Raw genomic sequence first — 27,583 nt, forward strand, 5'->3', positions numbered from 1 at the left:
ACAGCACTGACTGGCTGACAAAGAAGAGTTAACCTATCTCATGAAATTTTTACCCTATTTATCTCCTGTGAGACTTAAACCAAAAAGGAAAAAAAAGAGAGAGAGAAAGAAAGGAAAGGTGGGGAAAGATGTCAAGAGGAACAGGATAAGAAAAGCTTACATGGTGAGAAGGTGAAAGGGGTTGCAAATTTCAACAGGCAAAAGCTAACAGGGATTCAGCTTCAAAATCAAATGCTTCCTTCTTGCCTCCCTTTGTAATTTAACTCGAACAATAACTCTCAGTGATAGAAATTAGCTCTATAAATAGATGAAGAAAATATCAGAAGCTACCTAACATTCCTAAGATCATGTGGGTGATGAACTATAAAGCTGCAATTCTAAGACCCAGCTACTGGAGATTAGATATCGTATTTGACCCAAAGTTACTGCATTAATAGAAGTTAAAATTTTTTAAAAAGCTAAGAAAATCAAAAGAAGTTAATCAACAAGAGGTAAAAAAAAAAAAGCCACATGAGGGGGGCGCCTGGGTGGCTAAGTCGGTTGAGCAACCAATTTCAGCTCAGGTCATGATCTCAACGGTTTGTGAGTTTGAACCCCGTGCCTGTGCTCTGTGCTGACAGCTCGGAGCCTGGAGCCTGCTTCGGATTCGGTGCGTGTGTGTGTGTGACTCTCTCTCTCCCTGCCCATCCCTGACTTGTGCTCTGTCTCTCAAAAACAAATAAAAGTAAAAAAAAATTTTTTTTAAAGCCACATGAAAAAATAACTTCTGCTCAAAGATAAAAATGGCACCTGATAGTCTACTTAATTAGATATAACAAAAATGTATAAACCAATTTTATATCATTAATATGGTCAAATTTTGGAAAGGGCTTGGCATGAGCAGAGAGTCCAAGAACAACAGAACCACAGGAAGAGTTTTCTGAAACAGAAAAGATTACTGGGAGAAACCACACACACACACCGTCATAAATACAAAGACACACACAGGAAGAGTAAAAGAGAATGAAACCACTTGAACATGACAGTGAAACACATTACCTTTCAAGACTTACAATACTCAAACTTAGCAATATTAATCCTTAATATTGCTAAAATTTACAAGTGCTGCATTTTTGACACCCTTAATTCTTCCTTTCCAGTAAAAACTGTGCCCAAACTTTCCATTTTGGAGCATTAAATAACATATTTCTATTTTTATTGATTATCATCTTTAATTTATAAGCCCTTTAAAATACTGCTTTTAAAAGGTTGTGAGGGCAACTGCAGCATTTTATTTTAAAGACATAAATGACTCACTGCCCAAGAATAAATGCACAAGTAAAACAACCCTGAACATCACAGTGAATTAACAAAGACAAGTTCTAAAAAAGGTAATATTAACTGATAATTCTTTAAGTCTACTGGAGACAATTATACTCAATTACTTATATTGGTTATTATAAAATCCACAAAAAAGGAAAATGTGATTCTATGGGTTAAGACAAGTGAGATATAAATTCAACTTGGAGAAACTGTTATCATACATTCCTCCAAATAGTTTTAAAAAGTTAATTCATTAACTGAACAAGTATTTCCTAAACACAATGATTTGTGCCAGACAATTCTCTAGGAGCAGAAAATATGCAGGAAACAAAGCCAGGAAAGGTCCTGCTCACATGGAACTTACATTCTAGTATGGGGACAAAACAACAACAACAAAAGTTAGATTTTAAGTTCTGAGGAGGACAACAAAGCAGGGACGGAAGATACAGAGACTGTATATATGGAGGGGGTGGGTTAAACGGGTGGCCAGCGATACTCCAATATTTTAGTAAAGACTGACAGGAGGCAAAGGTGAACTATGCAAATATCCAGGGGAAGAGAATCCAGGCAAAGGTAACAGCAAGTGCATGGGGCCTGATGAAGAGGCCTGGGGAGTCTGAGAAACAGCAAGAAGGCAAGTGTGCCTGGAGCAAACAAGGGGGAAATTACCAAGTACTAAGAACAGAGAGATGTTGAGGCAGCCGTGGGGCAGGGGTGACTGTGTAGGGCCTTTAGACCACTGTAAGGATGGCTTCTGCCAACCATTATGGGGTTTCCAGCAAAGAGTGACATGGTCTATTTCTGTTTTATCAGGATTACTCTAGCTACTGTGTTGAGAACAGACAGGTAAAGGGCAAGGGCAAAAGCAGAAAAGATACTAGTTGGAAAACTACTTCATTATCCCACGTGAGAAATAACCGTGGCTTGGATCAGGGTATTAGTAGTAGTACAGACAGCAAGGAAGGTTCACATTCTGGACATATTTAAAGTTAGAGTTAAAAGAATGTGCTGATTGAGCACGTGAGGTCTGGGCTATTGAGAACACAGAGCCACCACTAACCAAGAAGACCAAGACTGGGAGAGGAGATAGCATGGTAGGTAGAATTCTAATGTGGCCCCCAAGACCCCAGCCTTCTGGTGTATATGGCCTGTGGAATCCCTTCCTCTAGAGTGTGGGTGGCACCTGTGAATATAATGGAACATCGCTCCTGTGCTAGTTTTGTTTATTTGGTGAAAAGAATTATGCAGAGATCATGTGAGTTCCCTAATCAGTTGACATGGAGTTCATCAGAGATTGTTTAGGAGCATGTTAATTTCCACATATTTGTGAATTTTCCAAATTTTTTTATATTACATATTTCTAATTTTACTCCTTTCTGATAGAGAACATACTCTGTATGACCATTAGTCCTTTTACAGGAACTGAAACTTGTTTTATGGTTTAACACATGTGGTCTATCCTACAGAATGTCCCATGTGAGCTTGAGAATTTGTACTCTCCTGTCCCACTAATTGGAGAGCTAGTTTCATGTTATATACACATAGGAATATAGCACACCAGTGCAGCAGTGAAAACCACAAGCGCCAACTTATTATACACACAAAGATTTTGACTAGTTACTAAATTCCAGTGTAACAAACAATATGACTTGTAAAGGGCAAAAATTTGGCCTTGGAAAAATAAATTTAATCATTAAGGATGTTCTATAGATGTCTGTTAAGTCTAGTCGCAGTGTTGTCCAAGGCTTCTTGTCAACTTTCTGTGCAGCTACTATACCCATTACTGACTGAAACTGGGGTACTGAAGTTTCCAACTATTATTGTTGAATTGTCTGTATTGCTCCCATCTATTCTGCCAGTTTTTGCTGCATGTATTTTGGGGCTCTGTTATTAGTTCAATATATATTTATAATTGTTGTTACCTTCTTGATGGATTTAATTTTTTTATCATTATAAAAATGTCCTTTTTTCTTTCAATACCTTTTTTCTTTTCTTTTTTAAACTTTTTAATGTTTTTTACTTATTTTTGAGAGACAGAGAGAGACAGTGTGAGCAGGGGAGGGTCAGAGAAAGAGGGAGACACAGAATCTGAAGCAGGCTCCAGGCTCTGAGCTAGCTGTCAGCACAGAGGCCGACACGGGGCTCGAACCCACGAACCATGAGATCATGACCTGAGCCAAAGCCAACGCTTAACCAACTGAGCCACCCAAGTGCCCCAATACCTTTTTTCTTAATGGCTGTTTTATCTAATATTAGTATGTAATGTCACTCCAGTGGTCTTTTGGTTATTAAAGTCTGCATGGTGTATCTTTTTGTACACTTTTATTTTCAATCTCTTGGTATTTTTTAGCGTGCAGTGTGTCTGTTATAGGCAGTGTGTAACCAGATCATGATTTTATCTGTTCTACAACTCTTAATTAGAGTGCTTAATCTATTTACATTTAATGTTTAGTTCTGGTAAGTTAGGAATTAGGAGTGCCATTTTATTTTTTTTTCTAGATGTCCTACATCTCTTTCCTACATAAAAGAGTGAAAGAAGAATTAAAGTCATCAGTGGACAATAAAAATGGGAAATAAATTATTACATACAGGCTGAAGGAGAAAAAAAGAAGACACAAAATGGCCTTCTGGGAAAATAGAAAAGTAAACACACTAGAGAAATACAGCAAATTTTTGTCACTAATAGGAACATATCTGAGGGGCACCTGGATAGACCCTTGATTTCAGCTCAGGTCATGATTGCAGAGTGGTGGGATCAAGCCCCACATGGAGCTCTGCTCTGAGCATGGAGGCTGCTTGAGATTCTCAGTCTCTCTCTCTCCCTTTACCTCCCTCTCCCTCTGTCCCTCTCCACCTCATGCTCTTTCTAAAATAAAATTTAAAAAAAATTAAAAACCACATCTGAGATTAATAGTCATGAATTTATTTATTTATTTATTTATTTTAATAGTCATGAATTTAAAGTGTCACTGGTTAGTATGGTTAGAATGGGTTTCCTTCCAGGGGCGCCTTTCCTTCCCAGGAGCACTGGTTAAGCCTCCAACTTCGGCTCAGGTCATGATCTCACATTTGTGGGTTTGAGCCCTGCGTCAGGCTCTGTGCAGACAGCTCAGAGCCTGGAGCCTGCTTCCGATTCTGTGTCTCCCTCTTTCTCTCTTTCTCTGCCCCTCCCCGCTCATACTCTGTCTCAAAAAAAAAAAAAAAAAATGGGTTTCCTTCCAGCCACATCTACGTTCAGGTGTGGGCCCAGAGTAAACCAAGAGTTTATTTTATCCAGCCTAGTGGTTTAAGTTAAGTGAATATGACGAAGTGAGAGACGGGCAAGGGAACTGAGGATGTAAGCAAGGGGTACTGACTAACGAGCGCCTGCAGAGTTCAGACTAGGTAAGAAGGCAGTGAGGATTTCAGGACCCAAGGGACAGTGAGAAGATATTTGAAACAATGGATTAGCAGTTGCTGGGGGGCAGAGGGTGGTCAAAGGATTGCTAGAATTGAGGTAATGGGAGAAAGTGGAAATACAGGCTGTCATTCTTGAGTGAAGATGTCTGAGAATTGAGAGACCTGGATATAGAAGGATCATACAGACAACGAAATCACCAACATGGATTTCCATTATTAATATATTGTCATGAGGCAAGATTAACTTTTCAATTTTACAACTGTGACGATTTGGAACCTTTTGGATCTCTCATGCTTTCCTAAGTACTAAGACTCAGAACTCTTTACTATGGGTTATCGGGGTAATACATATATATTTCTTATATTACTATAAGAATACAATGTACCTCTCATAATGCTTACATTATTACATACGGCTATCTGTGCCAGGGTTTTGGGTTCTTTATCAGAGGATAAAATATATCAAAACAGGAACTGTCTCTTAATCTTCATATACTATAGTGCCAGAATGGAAACTTGCATGTGAGTTTTCTTTTTATCTTAATATTTATTTTTTTAAATTAAGATATAATTACACATTACGTGTAAGCTTAAGATGCACAGCATTTTGGCCTGGCATATTTATATGCTGTAATATAATTACCACTCTAACAATAGCTAACACTTTCAGTGGATAGTTGTTGTATAAAACCATTGATTTTTTACACGGGCTATTGAACCTTATTGTTTGCCATTCCTTTCAAATAAAAGAAACTGGTTTGTTGAAACTAGATAATTCTCACTTCTCTTCTTTGTACCAGTAGGATTCCGTATGTATCTCTGTGAGACTTACCAACAATTGATATGGTTGCTGATTTGCTGGTTTGTATATTTTACTAAAGTATAACTGGATTATTTTGCTAGGGCTTCCTTAACACAGTACCACAGATTGGGTGACTTAAACAACAGGAATTTATTTTTTCACAATTTGGGAGGTTGGAAGTCACATACATAATAAACAGTAAAACCTAAATTTGAGCCCAGATCTGACTAGTGTTAGACACTCAAGGTGTTGGGAGGGTTACTCTCTTCTAAGGTCTCTCTCTTTGGTTTATGGATAGCCATCTTCTCCATGAATCTTCACAAGGTTTTCCCTCCATGTATGTCCTAATCTCCTTACAAGAACCCCAATATAATGAGTTAGGGCCTACCCTAATGACTTCATTTTACCTCTTTAAAGACCCTATCTCCAAATGGAGTCACATTCTGAGGTACAGGAGGTTAGGACTTCAACATATGAATTTAGGGGGGCACAATTCAGTATGTAACAGCCACTTCCTTAAGGGAAGGGAGTATGTCTTTGATTTCTGTATCCCTGGTGCCTAAAGGGGGTAGTACAATAAGTGTTGCTTATAGAATGACTATATTTCTACATTAGATGAGAAACTGGAAAAGTGAACCTTAGGTCATCTATATGAATCAAAGGAGGCATGTATACAGTACAAAGTCATTTTGGTGGGGAGATAGGAACTTCTAATTATTCAATTATTTACTCCCTTCTTTCTCACTTATATATTCAAACATTATGAAGAAAAGTACATTGCTGCACTCAAATTATGGCAGGTCTGCTTAAGGTGCTTTTCTCCTAATTTAATACAGTAATAAAGGTGATTATGTGTATATATTCATAATAGTTATGTATTTATATATTAATATATCATGATGCATATTTTCTTTACACAAAATTAGAATCATACTTCAAACCAAAAATAGATTTCTTTTTTAATCTTAACATTGTAATGCCCAGTTCACAGTATTCCCCAACGACCAGAGACCACTGGGGAGACTGAGTCATGCATGCAAAAACAAAGGGCTTTATTACAGGTTCGAACTCGGACTCACAGACTTTTCCAGTGCAGTGGATCCGTGCTGTGAGCCCCGAACAAAGGTGGAGTAGGGCCTTTATGAGTTTGGGAAGGGGGAGTTACAGGAAATTGTGACACAGGTACAGTGATCCAATCATTACTATACAATATTATTAACAGCAAGTTTAACCATTCATTGATACTTTTGGTGGGAGCCAATCACAACATTTAGAGTACTGACCAATCACAGAGTGGGCCCAGGACCCTCACGTAGGGTGTGACTAGTCTTAAGCAATAGGTGATTATCTTATTGTCTCCATCTTCAGGCCCGCCCTTAGAAATGGTAAAGATGTTAGCTGGCCTTTCCTGATTGGGTGTTACAAGGGTGGTCCCTCCTTCCTTGGGCAATGTGTGCTCTTCTATTGTCTAATGATTCTGAGAAGCTTGACACTTAGGCCTTCAAGGTCAGAGTCAGTTTGATTCAGATCTGTGTCCTTACAATATGACACTATAAACATTTTCCTTTTTTAAATATATTTTCTAATATTTATGTATTTATTTTGAGAGACCACATGTGTATGTGTGAGTGGGGCAGAGGCAGGGAGACAGGGAGAGAGAAAATCCAAAGCAGGCTCCACACTCAGCACAGAGCCCCATACACAGGGCTTTGATCCCACGACTAAGAGATGATGAACTGAGACAAAATCAAGAGTTGGATGCCTAACCAACTGAGCCACCCAGGTGTCCCTAAACATTTTCCTAAGTAGTAGTTAAAACATGAATAAAATTTAAAGTTAGATCTGGGCTCAAATTCAGATTCTACCATTTACTATCTGTGTAACTTCAGGTAAACATATATCTTCTCTGTGCCTAGGTTTTCTCATCTATGAAGTAGAGGCAATTTTGGTAATTGTCTCACAAACTTATAGAGAATTGAATGAGGGGCGCCTGGGTGGCTCAGTTGGTTAAATGTCCGACTTCAGCTCAGGTCACTATCTCATGGATACTGAGTTTGAGCACCGCATCGGGCTCTGTGCTGACAGCTCAGAGCCTGAAGCCTGCTTCAGATTCTCTGTCTCCCTCTCTCTCTCTCTGACCCTTACCCACTCATACTCTGTCTCTTTCTCCTTCAAAAATAAATAAACATAAACAAAACTTTAAAAAAAAAAAGGAAAAAAGAAAAAGAACTGAATGAGAATTCAATCAAAATTCTTAGCACATTTTACATGTTAAGAACACATTAAACAATTATTATTATTATTATTATCATCATTATTATTATCCCCAAAGAGGGTCTTAGTAGCACCATAATTGTTTTCTTTCCAACTTTTCACTACAATAAATCTGAAATGTTGGTCTGTATATCTTGTTCATAAATCTTGGTCTAACATCTTTTGTTGTTCCCTTAAATTCAAGAGCTAACACATTTACACCAAGAAACTATTCATTTTCTTTTCTTTTTCAATAAATTTTTTAATGTTTTATTTATTTTTGATACAGACAGAGACAGAGCATGAGAGGGGGAGGGGAAGAGAGAGAAGGAGGCACGGAACACGAAGCAGGCTCCAGGCTCTGAGCTAGCTGTCAGCACAGAGTCTGACGCGGGACTCGAACCCACGAACGTGAGATCTGACCTGAGCCGAAGTCGGAGGCTTAACCGACTGAGCCACCCAGGCGCCCCAAGAAACTATTCATTTTCAAGTAAAATTTTAACAGGGAAAATAAATAAAATCTATTAATAAGGGAATGCTGAGAGTGAAAAGGCTTGGTGAAACAAGCAAAAACCTTTCCTTGGGGTAACTGAGATGGCTCAGCAAGAGGAAAGTCTGAAAATCACTGGGCAAGAAACAGACCAGTAATGTTAAAGTTCCCTCTCTCGCAGGAATTAACAATGGGTTGCCAAAATGTGATTGTTCTGGTGCTGGGCCGCAGGCAAACAGAACAATAGCACTGTGGTTATTTCTTTGAAGCATTCCACAGCTAAGAAGAAATTCAAGCACTATAAATCCTGTATTCTTTCACAATGATACTAAGCTTAAGGTGAATGGTTTAGTTAACTCCCTATATGTAATACAAGCCGTGAACAGATTTTAATGCCACTAGGTAGAACAGTCAAGAAATAAGCTAGAGTTTTCATAAACCTATCAGGGAAAATAAAATGTGGTTTTGGTTACATTAACCTGATTTTCTGCTTCCCTATTATACCAGTACTCAACTGTCAATCAACTCACAAGTTTAAGAGTCAAAGAAATGCTAGTCCTATCATAAATGGATTGGAAATGTTCCACAGCAAACTTTTTAAATTTTTTTAATGTTTATTTTTTTATTGAGAGAGAGAGACAGGGTGTGAGCGGGGAGGGGCAGAGAGAGAGGGAGACACAGAATCTGAAGCAGACTCCAGGCTCTGACGCATGGCTCAAACTCAGGAACTTTGAGATCATGACCTGAGTCTCAACTAACTGAGCCACCCAGGTGCTCCATATTCCATAGCAAACCTAATCAAAGCCTCAGTAGAATTTCTTAGCCATCCTTAAAAGGCCACTCACTAATCAAAGTAATGTCTATTTAGGCACAACATTCATAACTCTTTTCAAGGTTCAAATAAAGCAAAAGAATGTTAGGCAGTACATCCAAGTAAAATGTTTTATGGAGATTTTAGATACATATATTCTATAAGAAATAACAGGCTCAATGCTAACATTCAATGATTAAGTTTTCTGAGGCCATTAACTTTGCTACAAAAATTAAAACAAAATTTGCCTTAGTTTGCTTTTAGTTAAAAACTTTTTGAAAATGTTGAGATATTTAGAAAATACATAATAAAACAATACAAATTATGAACAGATAACAGAAATTACACTGTGGAAAATAAGATATAAATTATAAAATAATCCTAAACTTCCCAGAGCGTGCCGGGTTACAATATCCTCTATTGAAGTATCGAGTCTGCAACTGCAGCTAATGTTTTTAAAACAGGTGTCCAAGACAATGTCACTTGATCTGCGTGGCCTCGCTTTGGTAAGTGATACTGAGGCCAAGAACCAGAATTATGCTTTGACAAGGTCTCTGAACTGACCAGTCTATTCAAGCTACTTTAGCATTTGAACATCAAGCAAATATGCTATGTTAATTACTGTTATGTGATCTTGACATGAATTAATCCCTCTTCCCATTAACTTCCCTAGTAAATGAAGCTTTAATTCTTAGCTGATAACAAGTGCTGGGATAATCCAGAGCAATATAAAATTTAACAGACAATGGAGCAATAAGTAATGGCCATTCATCTTATTAATATAATATATATTTATTTCACATGGTAGAAAGCCTGTGTATTCAAATTACATCCTAGCTGGGCATTAAAACTGAAACCTACCTAGACAGGTAGGGAGGGGTGGGAATGTAATTCCTATTTAGGTCTTCATATTTTCTCCACAGTAAGTTTTTCATGTACTCGTACTGATGGTTATTGGAGGTCACAGAATTTGATAATCAGACAATATGAATCAACAACTGATAGGGTTTGACAGTTTGTTAACCCTTCCAGTAATTCCTTGCTTACAACAGCACACAAAGAGCAGGGACTACTGTATTTTTATTCAGAATACAGTATCCCTAACCACCAGTCTAGGTAAGCCAAAGTACATAACTTCTAAAAACAAATTTATGGGTCAGAACTTATTTTTTATTTTATTAATATTAATCCTAAAAATATAACAACTAAATACAGTTAGTAATTAAAAATATAGCTTTATTTACTGGATCAAAGTGGTACCACACTAGAGTCTATTAGTTTAAATATTTCTGTAGGGCAGTAGCCCTATGGTACTACTTTTAGGAAACTGACTCTAACTAAACTTATATAATGGCTTGAACAAGTGGGTCTAGAGTCACCCATGATCTGTTCAGATAAAATATTCATAAATGCATTATGTGTGGTGGTTACTGTCTAGACTTTGGAAACCTCTACGGATTTTCTCCTTTTCCCCATAATCATTTTTTGCTTTCTGTTTAGTTATTTTTGAAATGTGCGATGAACATTTAAAATAAAAAAGCTATTTTATTTTTAATCATATACTGTGTGCTGCGTCCTTGACATATTTATTATTTAATAGTGGGTCAATGAAAAGAGCATTTATATTTGGTTCTTAAATAAGTATTGAGGCTTCCTGGGCTCCATTTTAAGTATTAATTAGAAACAGTATCCTAAGCAATAATTATGTAATAGAATAGGGGAAAATGCAAGTAAGCCTTAACCTTATTCAACGTTAGAGAAGTCATTGCTTCAACTATTTTAAAATAGGATACATTAAAAATGAGGAGCAAGCTTGAGTAGTCATTTCATGCGATTATTTATTACTGCCAACAAGGCAACTCACAGAGGCAACAAGGTGCTGCGGGTGGGATCTTTGCAATAAACATTCACATTTATACCTTCTAACATTTTAGAAACCACTTATTAAGAAACGCCCAGAGGTGTCCTAAGTGCCAATATAGTGCACTCACATTAAGATCTCTCGGTCTTTTTTCCCTTCATGGCATTTAAGAGACAATAAAACAGATTTGGATAAAAAAATATTTTAAAAAAGCAAGTTATGACCTAATCTGAAATTGAAAGCATTTATGAATAGATCCAAAGGTAATTACATCTTTCAGTACTTAGGTATTCAAAACTCCAATCTTTTTTTCTGTAGGGCTCAAAGTTCTTTACTTTTGTCACTAGTTATTTTTCATCTAAATGAAAAGCCCTCACTTTTACAATCTGTAAAAGAATGAAGTTCAGAGAAATCATTTTCAGAGTCCCTTTCAGTCTTAAAATTTTATTACTCTCTGAAAGGCCACATTAATCATTATTCTTTCTTAGTTTTGACAGGAATTAATAACTGAGAAAATTGGTATTTTTAGCTTTATTTTCAGAGTCCAGAATTACTTTTCATTACAAGGGACTCTATGAAATATATATATTTTTAGTTGTCACTTCAGTAACTACTACCTAAAATTATAGCAAGAATATTTTCACTAAAAAAAAATCTGAAATTATTCAGAATAAAAAAAAATCAACAACGGTATTAAGTACTTTCAAGAAAATCCCAAAAATGAATAACCAACCTGATGACCTGGTTACAGTGGGCACACATTGGAGTTCGTTTCCCTGCAGGAATGTGCTCAGCTCTTTGCACTAAAGTGTCCTGGTCATTTGGCTGGGGCTGTCCCCTGGCTGAGGTGGCTGGTGCCACTGCTCCTGACGAAGTTGCGCTGTTTGAGATTCTTCCACTGGAAAGTGCTAGAAGTGAAGATGCAGAGGAATCAGAATGAGAGTAAGCCAAATATAAAGTTTTTCTAATAATCAAACAATAATACAACTTTTTAAAAATAATCTATTCATATACAGCAACACAGGCCTACCTCAAGAAGCAAGAAAAATCTCAAATACCCAACATAACCTTACACCTAAAGGAGCTACAAAGAAAACAGCCAATGAAGCTTAAAGCCAGCAGAATAAGGGAAATAATAAAGATTAGAGCAGAAATAAATGATATAGAAACAAAACAAAACAAAACAACCCAGTAGAACAGATCAATGAAACTCAGAGTTGGTTCTTTGAAGGAATGAATAAAACTGATAACCCCCTGGCCAGACTCATCAAAAGAAAAGAGAAAGGACCTAAATAATAAAAATCATTAAAGAGAGAGGAGAGATCACAGTCAACACCACAGAAATACAAACAATTGTAAGAGAATATTATGAAAGACTATATGCCAACAATTGGGCAATCTGGAAGATAAATTCCTGTTTAAACATAAACAAAAACTGAAACAAGAAGAAATGGAAAATTTGAACAGGCTGATAACAAGCAAAGAAAGTGGATCCATAATCAAAAATCTCCCAAGAAACAAAAGTCCTGGTCCAGTTGGCCCCCAGTGAAAATTTACCAAACTTTAAAAGAAAAGTTAATTTCTATTTTTCTCAAACTGTTCCAAAAAAGAGAAATGGAAGGAAAATTCCCAAACTCATTCTATGAGACCAACATAACCTCAAAAAAATTAAAAATAGAAATACCACATGATCCAGTAATTCCACTATGGGGTATTAACCAAAAGAAACAAAAAAAAAGTAATTCAAAATAATATATGCAACCCTATGTTTACTGTAGTATTACAAACAATAGTTAAGATATGGAAGCAACCTATGTATTCATTGATAGATAAGGAAGATGTGGTGAAGATATATAATGGACTATTACTCAGCCATAAAAAACAATTAAGTCTTGCCATTTGTAACAACATGGGTGGACCCAGAGTGTATTGTGTTAAGTTAAATAAGTCAAAGACATACTGTATGATTTCACTTATATGTGAAATCTAAAAAATAAAACAAATCAATAAACAAGCTAAAACCAGAAACAGATCCATAAATAGAGAACAAAGTGGTCTTTGCCAGAGGTAGGAGGTTGGGGGGATGGGAGAAATAGGTGGATGGGATTAAAAGATATATCTTCCAGTTATAAATAAGTCACATGGATGAGAAGTACAGCATAGGGAATAGAGTTAAAAATATTGTAATAATATATGGTGACAGATAGTAACTATATTTACTGTGGTAAGCATGGTATAATGTACAGAATGGTCAAAAACTAGTATGTTATACACCTGAAACTAATATTACATTGTATGTCAATCATACTTGATAAAAATATAAAAAATTTTAAAATAATAATAATTCAGGCAGGAAGACACACACATTTCAAGATAATGGGTTAGCTTTAGGAAAGACACAAAGGAAATGAGTAAAAGTGCAAAGGGCACTTTAATCATATCTGTAATACTGTAAAAATATTAAAGCAAAAGCAGAATAATTATGTAAAAGATATTTCTAAAAAATTTCTATTCATTTGCTTATTCATTCACTCATATTTATGGGGAGACTACGTATCAAACACTGGACTGTGACTACAGAAATAAACAGAAAAGAAAATCAAGGATTATAACACAGTGAAAGAGTCTTAAATGTTATTACTCTCTGAAAGCCACATCAATCACTTTTTTCCCCTTAGTTTTGACAGGAATGAATAACTGAGAAAACTCATATTTTTAGTTTTATTTTCAGAGTCTGGAGTTACTTTTCATTACAAGGGATTCTAAGAAATAAATAAATATATGTGCATGTGTTTTACATATATATAAATAGAAACATATAAAATGTGTTGCAGGAAAATCAGAGTTGCCTCAGCTTCCAAGAGGAGATACAGTTAAGCTGAGTACTGACAGCAAGGTAGTTCCTAGTCATCTAGACATCTCTGCTAACCATCAGATAGATTTAACTCCAAGTACATCACAGGCACATTAAATATCTCAATATGCTGGAAAATAACAAAAATAAAAATGAACTCATTTTATTACCTCTCTTCCTGTATTCTCTAAGTAGGCTGTAAAATTGGTCACGCCATCATATAAGGTAGCTACTTAGGAACCATTCCTTCCTCTCCCTCATTTGTGGTAATAGTGGGCCCTGCTGATTTTACATTACAAGTACTTCTTGATTTTGCCCCCTCCTAAATCTCTCCTACTGTGCTAGTAACCAAAATGTCTTATCCTTAAATGCACCCTCCCAACTGCCACCAAGGACTTATCAGATCATAACTCTGATAGGCCACTTCAAGCATCTCCTTCTCTGACCGCTCAGCGTCATCCCTGCTTCTGAGCAGCGCATCCAAGTGTTCTCTGCCGGCCCCACTGTCTCACCACTCACCATTCTCCGCCTCCATCTTCATGCTGCAGCAATACCTAATGCCTCACGTTTTCCTGCCAGTAAATCCATCTACGCTCAGGCTGTCTTCATGTCATTTCTCTCCCCTTCTCTCTCTTTACCTAGTAACCAGTATATATTGTTTACGAAGATTCAACCCAGAAGTCAATTGCTCTAAAAATCTTCCCTAAAGTACTTCTCCCCACTGCCCTCACCACACAATCCAGATTAAATGTTTCTCTTTCACGTTCCCATAATCTTCTATGAAGAACTTTATTACTGTTTCTACTTTATATATCTGTGCCTCTTTCTCTCCAACTAAATAGCAACCTCTTTGAGGGCAGGAACTATGCCTTATTCCTCAGCCTAGAAGCTAACAGAGTGCCTGGAAAGGAAAGGAGAGGAGAGGAGAAGGAGGGGAGAAGAGAAGAGGGGAGGGGAGGAATAGGGAGGGGAGGACAAATGAACAAATAAATAAATGAATGAATCGGAATCAACATGTAACTGAATGGGACACTTGGGTGGCTCAGTCGGTTGGAGAGTCCACCTTTGGCTTAGGTCATGATTTCACGGTTCCTGAGTTCAAGCCCCATATTGGGCTCTCTGCTTAGCGCAGACCCTGTTTCGGATCCTGTCTCCCTCTCTCTGCCCCTCCTCCAGCGGTGTGTGTGTGTGTATGTGTGCGCACACACACACATACACACACACACTCTCTCTCTCTCAAAATAAATAACATTTAAAAAACATAAATGAATGCATGTAAAAACTGTGACAACCCGACACCAACAGGAGGGCTGCTCCTTACCCATGGGCAATTACAATGTAGTGGAAAAGGCATATATTTAAAAAACATTTAAAAGGAATAACTCTTGTTTATAATAAACAATAATATAAATTAACTACGTGTGTGTGTGTGTGTGTGTGTGTGTGTGTGTGTGTGTGTGTATTGACAGGATTCATATTACAGGTGTGGTTGGAACTGGTAAGATTAAAGGGATAACTGAAAGGATAACTCTCCCTTACCAGAAAAAAGGCTGTTTGCAATGATGTGCAATTACAGATTCAGAAACCCAACTTTTATAAACACACAGCACATCTACAGCGCTCTGTCTGGCACTTGAGCTCTGAAATGTCACTTTACAGGCCAGTGAGCTTTACCATTGCCCTTGTTTCAAGTGACTCAACCGGGCCAGGAACATGTTTTCATTCCCTTGGATTCACACTTTCTCTTACAGACATGGGAAGGAATACCACCATGGACATTCTCTTCCTTGTTACCACGTTTTCTTGCCCTGCACACTCACTTCTCTCTGGGTCCTCCATATCTGTATCCAGCCCTGATTTCTCCTGGAGCAACAGATGAGCATTTTCGATGCCAATGCCTGTTCTTGCCGTTAAGTTCAAGATATGAAAAATGGATTTCATCTTTTTGCACGTATTACCTCAGAACTCCTTCATTGTGTCTGAATTCTGCCACTGACTGAGGCACAGCGTTCGGTCTCCTACGTGCCTGACAGTCTGCACACCCTAACAACTGTTCGCTGTACATGTTTCCAAGGTCTGTCCCTTCTTTTTAATCCAATCCATGATCTATCATTTGAGTCCTGGTCTTGAATCCCTCACGTCTGGACGACTGCAAGTCTCTTAACCAGTGTCTCTGCTGCCAATCTCTTTCCAACATTTTCTGCTGGATTATTTTCCCAAATATACTACCCTCATCATGGTTTCTTGCTTATTCAGTCTTGACAGTCCAGTCCCTCAAGGAGCTCACTCCAATTTCTGTCTGACTTTGTCTTTTATGCTCACTCACATCCCTGCATCACCATACTCTACTTGTTTAACATTTAACTTGTGCCATCACTATTTGAAGGCGATCTTGTCAAATCCTTATAACAGCTCTATGATTCAAGCAAGATTAGTATCACTTCTTTATTCTATCTGAGAACATTAAGAAACCGGCCCGAGGCCACACAGCCAATAAAGGGCAACCCTGAACCCAGGCAGTCAGGCTCCAGAGTCTGTGTTCTTAAGCACCATGCTATAGTTCACTCACTGTCCCTTAAACTTGTCAGGCCAGACTCTGCCTCTCTGACCATTAGCCAGTGATCTGTCCCCTTCTCCAGTACCGCTCCTACTTTCTCCTTCTACAAGGCTCGTGCAAGTTCCCTCCCCTGAGCTCGCTGCCACCACCCTATATTCCCTGACGATCCCAGTTAGCAGTGTCCTTGCTCCTTTTTTTTTTTTAAGTTTATTTATTTTTGACAGGGACAGAGAGAGTGCAAGCAGGGGAGGGGCAGAGAGAGAGAGGGTCCGAAAGAATGTCAAGCAGGCTCCATGCTCAGTGCAGAACCTGACGCGGAGCTCGAACCTACAACCATGAGACCATGACCTGGGCCAAAATCAAGAGTTGGATGCTTAACCAACTGAGCCACCAAGGCGCACTTCTTGTTGTTCTTAACATCCAGAACACCCATGCATGCGTAATTTATTTATCAACAACTTAGATCTTTTCCTAAGGAAATGATAAACTCTTTTTTTTAATATTTATTTTTGAGAGCAAGAGAGAGTAAGCAGGGAAGGGGAAGAGAGGGAGGGAGACACAGAACCTAAACCAGGCAGCAGGTTCTGAGCTGTCAGCACAGAGCCTGACACGGGGCTCAAACCTACGAACTGGGAGATCATGACCTGATATGAAGTTTACCCTCAACCAACTGAACCACCAGGGCATCCCTGTAATGATAAACTTTTAAACAAAGAGGACAAACTATATAATTCTTTCCACTCACTATGAGAAAACAGCATGACAAAGAGAAGGCAAAAAAAAAAAAAAAATTAACATTTAATCATGCAAATGAAAAAAGGGAAGGTTCCAAATCACTTTCATTTTGCTTTTTTAAAGAACAATATTGAGACAGATATTTTTTAAATGTGGATTAGGGTCAGGATTTCAAACAGTGGGAAAGTTACCAATTGAAAAATCTGAAAATCAGACCTCAAAGAGAGTGAAACTCTTTCATCTACCATATGCCTTTATTTTATCACATTATCTATGCATAAGCCCTAAAGTACTGAGTCACTGGGACATTTTTTAGCAATAAAAGAGTGTAGTAATTCTCTATCAGTCATTGTAAAATGGGACATAATCCATCTGGCCCATGCCTCAAGGAGAAGGTACATGGGGAACTAACTTACTTAACATGAGAAGCCACTGTTAAACATGAAACATGTGACTGTGTCTTCGACACATGTAATAAGCCCTCAACTCACTGCTGTTCCTTGCCTGGGAGGAAAAGCCTTGCTTTCTGTTACCTGCCCCATTTTAACCACTTTGGATAAGACAGAACTTCTCACACCTCCGCTTGGCTGCTGTGCTGCCAGCACACTGGCCCGCACACAGAACTACACAAGCCCTGTTAATTACCCAGCCCCGGACGTTTCCAAGGCATAGTTATTTCTCGTATGAATAAAGTGATGTTTCATTTCTTCAGACTGGATTTCTCACTACTTTAGCACAGGAATGGGCAACTTTTGCACCATCAAGTGCCAAGCCCCTGGCCTCTGCTCATGTGACCTAATGCGGAGAGGGAGAAATAAGAAGGTGAGGTCTTGTGAGAGCAAAGCACCATGAAATAAGCCGTTTCCTTAATAATTCTGTAGAGAACTGCGCTACTGCACTACTGCAGAGAAAAACAATCTTCCATGGGTGGTAGAGACCAAAATACTTCATTCACATGTAGAAAAAAAACCATACATCTCTTTAAAGATAGTAGTTTAAAGATGACAATCTACTTATTTGTAATAAAAACAACTATTTCTTTTAAGTTCTAATAGAGCTATTAAATAGGACCATTAAATTAGTCCCATTTCATAATCTGGGAATCTAAGTCACAAAAAATTTAAGTGACATAAACTGAATAATAATGAATGAGTCAGTAAAGTGTCACAATGAGAACATTAGGAAGAAGTCAGTTCTTGACTCAAGTTTTCCTTTTTAACTTTAATTAATCTTCAGCAACTTCCATAAAACTTGGCTTCTTTGGTGGCTAATCTCTACCCCACTAGGGATATGTTAGAAAATTAATTTTTATTCTTTTGTATAAAATACAGTTCAGCACCACAAACCTCATCTAGAAAGTTAAAGCCACTAATCACTCTCCAAACCAACAATGTATCTTATTAACTTGAGAATGGTTATGGAGGAGGCGTCTGAAGGTTTACAATGACACACATTCACACCTATTCTGTTTTTTTTTCCAGCATTATGGTAGTCAAAGCTAAGATTACAAAGACTATTATTAAATAAATATTAACTAGTAGAAAAACTTAGCAGCATACTAAAATGCTTTCTTAGAATATAATGTGGAAAGTTGTCAAATTAATCAAGTAAAATATACCCAACCCACAATATGCTGAGTTGCTGGTGTTTCAAATATTTGTCATAGTGATATACTGGAGTATTTGAAGAGGCAGTACATTTTTAAAAAGCAAACAGACCCCTGACTTACTAAACATGAAATTCCAAATTATCTCTTTTGGATTGCAAACTATAAATTGGAGAAAAAGAATTTTAAAAACTGGAACCACACAATATTCATTAATTTAGATAGGACACTTACCTCCTGTTGTTAAGGAAATCTTTGTGATATACCCATTTGAAAAGATAAAGTAAAAATTCTCCACTTTAGGGGCGCCTGGATGGCTCAGTCAGTTAAATGTCTCACTTCGGATTCAGGTTATGATCTCATGGATTGTGAGTTCAAGCCATGTCAGCACAGAGCCTGGAGCCTGCTTTGGATTCTGTGTCTCCCTCTCTCTCTGCCCCTCCCCTACTCATGCTCTTTCTCTCTCAAAAATATAAACATTAAAAAATTTTTTTTTAATTCTCCACTCCAGGAAGATCTTAATCACATTATTCCCAAGCAGGTGATTTAGGTTTGTATTATTTAGCAAATTAGTTAACACAGGTTTTAAGCAATTTTATATAATTGTAACATATGTAATATAAAGTGATTATATAAATATATATTATAAAATACTACAGAAATTTAAATTATCTAATTAGTTATTGTGTGCTTCAAAAATAGCTGAGCTCACTAAAAAGCACCTATCTATATAAGTAGCTTTCAGAGGAAAAGCAGAGATTAAGAGCACCAGAACCCATGGTAGTAAAGTGTGTGAATTCTCTGAAATCAGATGTTACCTAACTATACAATAAAGTGGGTTATTTTATATTTTTGCTTTCTACCGCTGCTCAAAAAGGGCGTTAACTCTAAACCAACACATTTTTTTAGTGTTTCATTTTTAATGTTTGAGATAGCACAAGTGGGGGAAGCACAGAGAGAGCGGGAGACAGAGGATCTGAAGCAGGTTCTGTACTGACAACATCCAGCCCGATGTGGAGCTCGAACCCATGGACCATGAGTGAGATCATGACCTGAGCTGAAGTCTGATGCTCAACCAACTGAGCCACCCAGTGTCCCTAAACCAATCCATTTTTTAAAAATAGTAGTGAAGATTATAATGTATACATTAAACACTTGGCCAGACTAAAACAGGAATGAAATTCATCAGTTAACTCTTTTGGTTCAAGTCAAATTATTCAACTATCAGTAAAATAGTCTTATTACGGATATGCAATAGGTGAAAAAACTACTACATTATGTCAAACCTTACTTGGAAACTTAACATTAGTCAATTGGGTTTGGGGGATATCCCCAAAAATAAACTAAAGTAACAACAGAGGTAGATAGTGTCTTCTGAGGTAGGTTACTCTTACTAGATGCTGTGCTTTTGAATTGCTGAACATATCACTCATTAGAAGAGCAAGTTTGGTGTTAGATAAACTGCTCATGACAATAGGACAAAAACATAACCTGATGATTTCTTACCACCTCCACAGTACATCCTTGGTCCAAGCCACCAACATTTCTTGCTTGGCTTACTGCAGTGACTGCTTATAGAGATGTTGCTTCTACCCTTGCTAACAATATAAAGGCCAGAAAAAAACTAAGACCATGCTACTCCTTTGCTCAAAAGTCTCCAGTCTGAGCTCCCTTCTAATCAACGGTCCTACAGAATCAGATTTCTGTTCCCTCTCTGTATTGCCACTCTCCCTTTGCCCAATACATACAAGACACACTGACTTCCTCACGGTTTCCCTAAATAGCCAGCACACTTCTGATTCAGGGCCTTTGGACTTTCTCTTCTCCTTCTGGAAATACTTTCCAGCTGTTTGCATGTCTTGTCCCTCATTTCCTGCAGGTTCTCTGCTCAAAGGCCATTTTATCAGTGTGGCTCTCTCTCACTCTCCTATATGAAAGGGCAACCCCCTTCCCACAAACCAGCATTCCCTATATTCCTTAACTGCTTTATCTTTCTCCACAGTGTTCATCCCCACTTAACATATTTTTATATTCTTTTTATTGTTTTCTTATTTTCTATCTCTTCACACCTTAAGGCCAGGGACACTATTTTATTCATTAAAATATTTCTAGCATCTAGAACAGTCCTGGCATATTGCTTAATAAATCTTTGTTTAGAGAATCAATGACTCCAGTGCCAAAATTATCTTCCCGCTAAAAGGAACCAGACTCCTTAGAGAAACTGCTAATTCTAGGATTGGGACAGAAAATAAACAAGGGAAGTCTAGAATATCTTGTCATATTAGCAAGGAAGGAAGCTATCAAAGACTACCAGAGTGGTTTGAAATGGACTTCGAAGAAATAGATGAGACAGTTTGAGCATTAGTAAGGATAATAACCATGGACTAAAATACTTCAAATATGTTTAACCCCATGAGCTCACAATGATTTCTAAAATTAAAAAAAAATAGTATTAATCATCTTGAGAGGATGCTAAGGAAACAATTACTTTAAAAACCAGTAAAATTTAATAAAGAAAAAGAATCAGTCTGTAACTGATATGTTTCATTTATATGCCATTCATCCCCCTGCCATTTCTGAACTATTCTGAAGCAAATTCAAGATCTATCACGTAATCCATAATATTCAGTATCATCTCTAAAAGAACACTCTTTATAAAAACCTAACTATAATTCAATTATCACACCTAAAGTAAAGTTTTTGTTATCATCAATCAAATAACCAATTTTCAAACTTTCCTGATTAATCCCTGTATTATTTGTCTCTTGGTTATTGTAAAAGCTTATTGGCTAAAAAAAACAACAAAAGTATACTGCTTTATAGTTCTCCCACAAGGATGTTACTGAGCCAAATCAATGTTTTGGCAAGGCTGTTTCTTTCTGGAGGCTCAGAGAAAATACAATTTCTCGCCTTTTCCAGCTTCTGGAGGCTGCCCAAATCCAGTGAGTGCTTCATGGCCTCTTTTGCCATCTCAAAGCCAGCAACAAGCCCTGCATTACTTTATCCCCCTCTCTTCTGCTTTCCTCTTCCAGTTTTAAAGACCCTTGGGGTTACACTGGGCTCCCCAGAATATGCAGGCCAGTGGTCCTATTTTAAGGTCAGCTGATAGTGACTGTAAGCCCATCTGCATCCCTAGTTCACCTGTGACATGTGACATAACGGATTCGCAGGTTCTGGGTATAAGGACATGGCCATCTTTGGACATTCAGTGGGGAGCATTATTTTGCCTACAACATACACCCCAACACAGTGTTAATCAGGATCCAAATAAGGTCCACTATTGCTTTTAATCTGTAATCTCTTCCATTGTCTCATCCCTTTCAATATACATGTAGAAGAAACCGCGTCTCTAGTTACGCCTGTGTATGTATCTGAACTTTATTTCCTACAGTAAAAAAGTTTAAGATTTTACCATACTAAACTGAACTGTTTCATTTTTACAACATTATAAGGTATTATTATTACATTAAAAAACATTTTTTAACATTTATTCATTTTTGAGAGACAGAGTGTGAGTGGGGGAGGGCAGAAAGAGAGGGAGATGCAAAATCCAAAGCAGGCTCCAGGCTCTGAGATGTCAGTACAGAGCCTGATGCAGGGCCCAAACTCACAAAACATGAGACCATGACCTCAGCCGAAGTCAGACACTTAACCGACTGAGCCACCCAGGCGTACCTTATTATTACTTTATAATAGGCCAAGAGTATAAAGATCAGAAAGGATAAGTGACCTACCCAAGATTATACAAGGCAATAAAAGGAGAGAAATGTTTTTTTGAACCACTCCATACCAAATAATTCACTAAGCTTTACCAACACGAGTGAGACAGACATTAATTTCTGCCCTCATGAAGTTTAAAGAAGGTCTCAGACTGATAAAGTCAATTGCTATAGTGGGATAAGTGCTAGAATGATGGAAGATAATGGATGTAATTATAGATCTTCACTTGGTCCAGTATATACTGAGAAGCTAATATTGTGGCAGCCACTATGTTATGCATGGCTACACAGCAGGGGACAAAACATGAATAAAACCAGGCCTCATGGAGCTCATAGCTTTTTTTTTTTTTTTTTTTAGCTGGAGGTACTTGTGTTTCACCTAAGTACAGACAGTCTATTGAATATATGAACTCAGGAAAAAGATCTGAGCTAGAAGAATTGATTAAGAGTCATTAGCATATTGATGACATCTGAGGCTGTGGGAGTTAATGAGATTGTTCAGGGAAAGTGAGCATGAAAACAGAAGGGCTCCTAAGGGTAAGGCAAATAACATAAATACAGTGGGAACACAGAGAAAGGTAGGAGGGAGACCAGGAGAATGCATGACACAAGCGTAACAGGGGGAGTGGACAATTTGGGATCCAAAACCATTTCTGTCTGACTCTAAAGCCTATGTGCCCTATGCATTCATTCATCAAATATTTATTATGTGCCTATGATGCTAAATTCTTTGCCAGTCACTGCCTTGACCTATGGAAATATGAAGACGAATCTCTTCAAATGTAGTCTAAACCTGGTCGTTCTCATTTCTGGACCAGTTTAGGATGACAGGATAGTGGTAACTGATATGATTAATTTCTGTTACTTTAATTTCCTTGAGCCTACCAGAGTAAATTTAGGAATAATGTATGAAAGTATTGTTTATTATTTGCCCCACTGTACCTAACAGCTTAGGTTATCATTTTTAAGCCATTCATTCATGTTTTCCATAAAAACTGAGTTTCCAGAGATCTAACTTATTTTCCCTAAACCTAGGTGCCCATGCTTTTTAGCCATTATAATTAGTGGCCACAAAGTTCTTGAAATAAAACCTGGAAAATCTTGAAATAAAAGGCTAGATTCTACTTCATGTTTTGAGAAACATTTAATAACATTTACTTAACTGCTTCATAAAGGAAAATATAATTATAGATGTAGTACTTTTGCTAAACAGAAACAGGCTTAAAGCAACTGAATGTTAAATTCATTTTTTTGTTATACAAACTCTAAATTGGTGTGAATATTTCAACTACTACATTTGAATTAAGATAAAGCAGCAGAGAAAGTCATGGCAATAAATCTAGGAATAACCAGAAAATATGTTTTTAAAATCCTGTAATATTTCATTGTTATTGGATCTGAAATAAGGCTGCTATCAAGAATACTAATGTTCCCTCCCCAATGAAAAAAGACAAATGTTTACAGCTCCAACGAGACAGAAGTCATATGTGAGGTTTTATGGTGTGAAAAACAACTGGCTCGGATGCAAGGGGTATTCCAGTTATAAACACTGAGGCTAACGTGGTACTCATATAAATAACTGGGCCACATCAAAGTGACATTCTGGCACTCCTGGGGAGATAAAGTATTGTAATTCAACATCTCCGAAAATTTGTTCACAAAGGTATGGTAGAAATTTTACACATACTAAATCGGGAAGCAATGATGGCAACACACTTGCATATGACCGTGCACAGCAATTGCTTTCTTCTCTGCCCCTCCCCCAACCATCTCAAACAGATGGCGACCAAGAGAAGCAGAGAATCCGTGCATTTCATCTGTCAAGCTCCTTATGTTGGAAGCATAAGCAACAGTCTACTCTTCATTATCCAGGCATGAAACCATATCCAGTAGAAATACAAAGGGTTTAAAGTTAAGCCAAGATCTAGGATCAAGAGCAAAGTACATTCTAGAGAGTCTGTGCAAATTTTATTAAATGGAATTGAGGATTTTTTTTTTATTCAATGATTAAAAGCAAAGTTGACAGATTAACTATTATCGTTTCTCTAAGCAGTGAAGAATGCTGGTATGTATTCTTTATGCTGCCATAAAGAATTGGAACAGGTGCACCCAAGGCCAAGTATCAAATATTTCCGCAACTTCAGGAGGTTAGTTTCTTCCATTAGCAACAGGCCTTTCAACTCTAAGAACCCAGATTAAACTGGATCTAGACTGTCTTAATTAAAGTGAGTATGGGGACTTGGATTGGATTCAGTTCTCTCCTTTCTTAATTTGTTGTATCACACATCATTAAAATTTGGGATACATGCAACTTGCCTTTTTATCCCAACTAGCTGACCTTTCACAGAAAACTTCCATTTGTTCAGAGTTACAAATAAAAGAAACCCAGCATGTACCTTGCAGATAAAGATATGAGACCTTAATATACCTGGTTTTGCCACCATTCAATTAAAAATCAATATTTTATTTATTGGTCACACAGAAAATTCTCTAAATAATTTCAATATCACTGTTAAAATTTCTAATTTTACAATGGGAAACTAAATCCTGCTCTACTTGTGGGTGGTCAATGTGTTTCACATTAAAGAAGAGGCAGGGGAGGTGCCTGTAATAAGGGGAGGCGTAATAAAGAAAAAGAAACAAAAAAGAAAAACTCTGATAAATTGTTAAAAAAAAAAACACAAAACAAATCTGAGGCATCATTCACCACCTCAGGAATACTCAAGAGGATCACTGGCAAACTCATACAGAATCTAAGCTAAGAATTTATTTAAAATAACAAATTTGTAAAATTTTCTTATATTTGAATGAGAAAACTGTAAGGGACTTACATTAAAATTACTTATATTCACATTATACCTAGAGTTTTGACACATCTTATTTCCAAAGGAACATGAAACCCAAACGGGCTTGGCTTTCACCATTTTCCCACCAATTTTCATCTATTTACATAAGTGAGAAAGAAGTCAAGTCTCAGAAATAAAGGAAAAAGGAACTTCAGGTTTGAGTTGATCATATAAATAGAATTCTTTTATAACGTAGACAAAAAAACCAAAAACCCAAAACCAACAATAACACAAATCCTGAAGCAGAAAGGGGACTAAAACTTAAGGAATGTTCCTCATGTCAAATTTCAACAATGTCTCTCATGATGAATACATGTTACTGGAAAACTGAAAACTTGGGATACTCCTTACATTTCTTTTACTACTACTAATTCTCAAAGACAGCTCTCTCGATTAAAGCCATTAAATCTCGGAAATAAATGAAATTCTATCATCATTATCCAAAGTTATGTTTGAATTTCATGTCTTTTCAAAGAAGAGAACGCTGCTCAGCTGTTTTATGTTGGAGGAAGCAACACGTCCGGCATCATATTAAGATACACTCGGGTGCCTAGTACTGCTCATTTCTAGCTCCATAAACACAGAAATGCGTTGTTTCCTCACCTGTAAAACAGCAACTACCTCAAAATATAAGAGGCTTGAATGGGATGGTTAAAGTAAAATGTTCACTTACATTTTCTTGAATGTATAAGAAAATGCTTCATAAATATAAATTATTACACTCTGACATAAGATCTTACCTACTAAAAAAAATAAGGTATCAACTCATTCAAAAACTACTTAGAGAACACATACAATTTTTTGGATCTAGGAACTCTTTTCGTTTGGAAGATACACCCAAGAATAAGATATTTGCCCCAAAGAGTTTATCCTCTCACAGGTGATGTTCACAAACAGGCAAGAATGCCTTCGGATTAGTGTTGTCAAGGGTGCTTGTGGCTCTGAGGTAAGTTTGCATCTATTATACAGATTCATCAAGTATAAATTTTCTTATTCCTATGGTTTAAACCTAGGTTTGGTAATTTTTTTTCTAGAAATGGCCACAGAGTAAGTATTTTAGGTTTTGTGGGACGTGAAGTTTATTTGGCAACTACTCAACTCTGCCATTGCAGTAGAAAAGGAGCCACAGACATCATGTAACAAATGTAAACAAATGAGCCTGGCAGCGCTCCAATAAAACTTTATTTATAAAAATAGGCGGTAGGCCAGATGTGACCAAGGTCATAGTGTGCCAACCTCTGGTTTAAACTGCATGCATCAATTAATGAGGAATAATAATTCTTAATGAAAATAATATATGAATAAGTCCAGGGATCCTCCCTTAGAAAAGATTTAATATTTTAATCTCAGGATGAAGAAAAATGGAAAGAAAGAAGAACTTTCACAACTGTGCACTTGCATCAGCACAGGAAAGCTTCCAACACAGAAATAAATTCCAGTTTATGGGGGGAAGAAAGGCGGTTAATGGTTGTTTCTTTTATTTTTTCCTGAGAATCATGATTCTAAACCAAAATCTACTTGTTCTATAATAAGACCAAGCCTATTTACATGCTACACACCACAGTTTCGACAATGGACAGCTCCAGTCAGGCCTTTACGGCAAGTGGACTGTTTAGTTTAATGATGCAGAAATGCAGGGGAGCAGATGGCAGTAAAACATTATTAGAAGAGATGAAACATACGTAACTGGTAGCAGTTTACTTATTCATATAAAAATTTAAAAATGGAACCAATAAATCTATCCATCTTAGCTAAGCAAATCTAGTTATCTCGATTTATTACTGTAACGTAAAGCCTACAATGAAATTTGGGATGGTTGTAGAAACAGTAATTTCCTTTCTCACCCCTATCTTCTTTAGACTTCAAATAAAAGATAGAATTTATATCCACTTATAACTGAGATGCACATCACTCAATCTTTGATCTAATCAGATCTCATAAATATAGGAGTCTTCCTTAGAAAAAAAAATACATCAGATCTCTCCAAAGCTCTGTCCATAATGGATAAATAAGCTTTTCTTTATTGCTAAAATGCAGTACGCACCAGAAGGAGGGTATGATAAAGGGTCATGTTAGCTAGAGTCTTAGCTAGATTTTGAAAATGGAGTTTAGATGCAAAGAAAATGCTACTTGAAACAGACCTTAGTGGCTGCTAGTCACCTGGTTTATCCCCCCAATGCAAACAATACTCCTTTCTGCACTATCCCTAGGAGTCAGTCCTCCTCAAATATGGTCATTGATACTATCTTCTGATTACCAGAAAATACACTATTTCATCAAAATAACTAGGTTCAAATCACTACAGGACTCTGAACAACTCCTTTGACTTCTCTCAGGGTCTGTTACCT

At 37.2% G+C, this 27,583-nt stretch overlaps 1 protein-coding gene across 7 annotated transcripts in view; it reads right to left on the reverse strand.

The window, feature by feature from the left end:
• PDLIM5 (PDZ and LIM domain 5) overlaps positions 1-27,583 on the reverse strand; it is a 219,668-nt gene that overhangs the window by 14,080 nt on the left and 178,005 nt on the right. For all 7 annotated transcript variants that reach the window (XM_029943120.1, XM_029943119.1, XM_029943116.1 and 4 more), the window contains one exon: positions 11,652-11,826. In XM_029943120.1, the coding sequence (XP_029798980.1) occupies positions 11,652-11,826 (175 nt within the window). The remainder of the gene's footprint in view (positions 1-11,651; positions 11,827-27,583) is intronic.

This window comes from Suricata suricatta, chromosome 1 (assembly GCF_006229205.1).
Source record: "Suricata suricatta isolate VVHF042 chromosome 1, meerkat_22Aug2017_6uvM2_HiC, whole genome shotgun sequence".
Lineage (NCBI taxonomy): Eukaryota > Metazoa > Chordata > Mammalia > Carnivora > Herpestidae > Suricata > Suricata suricatta.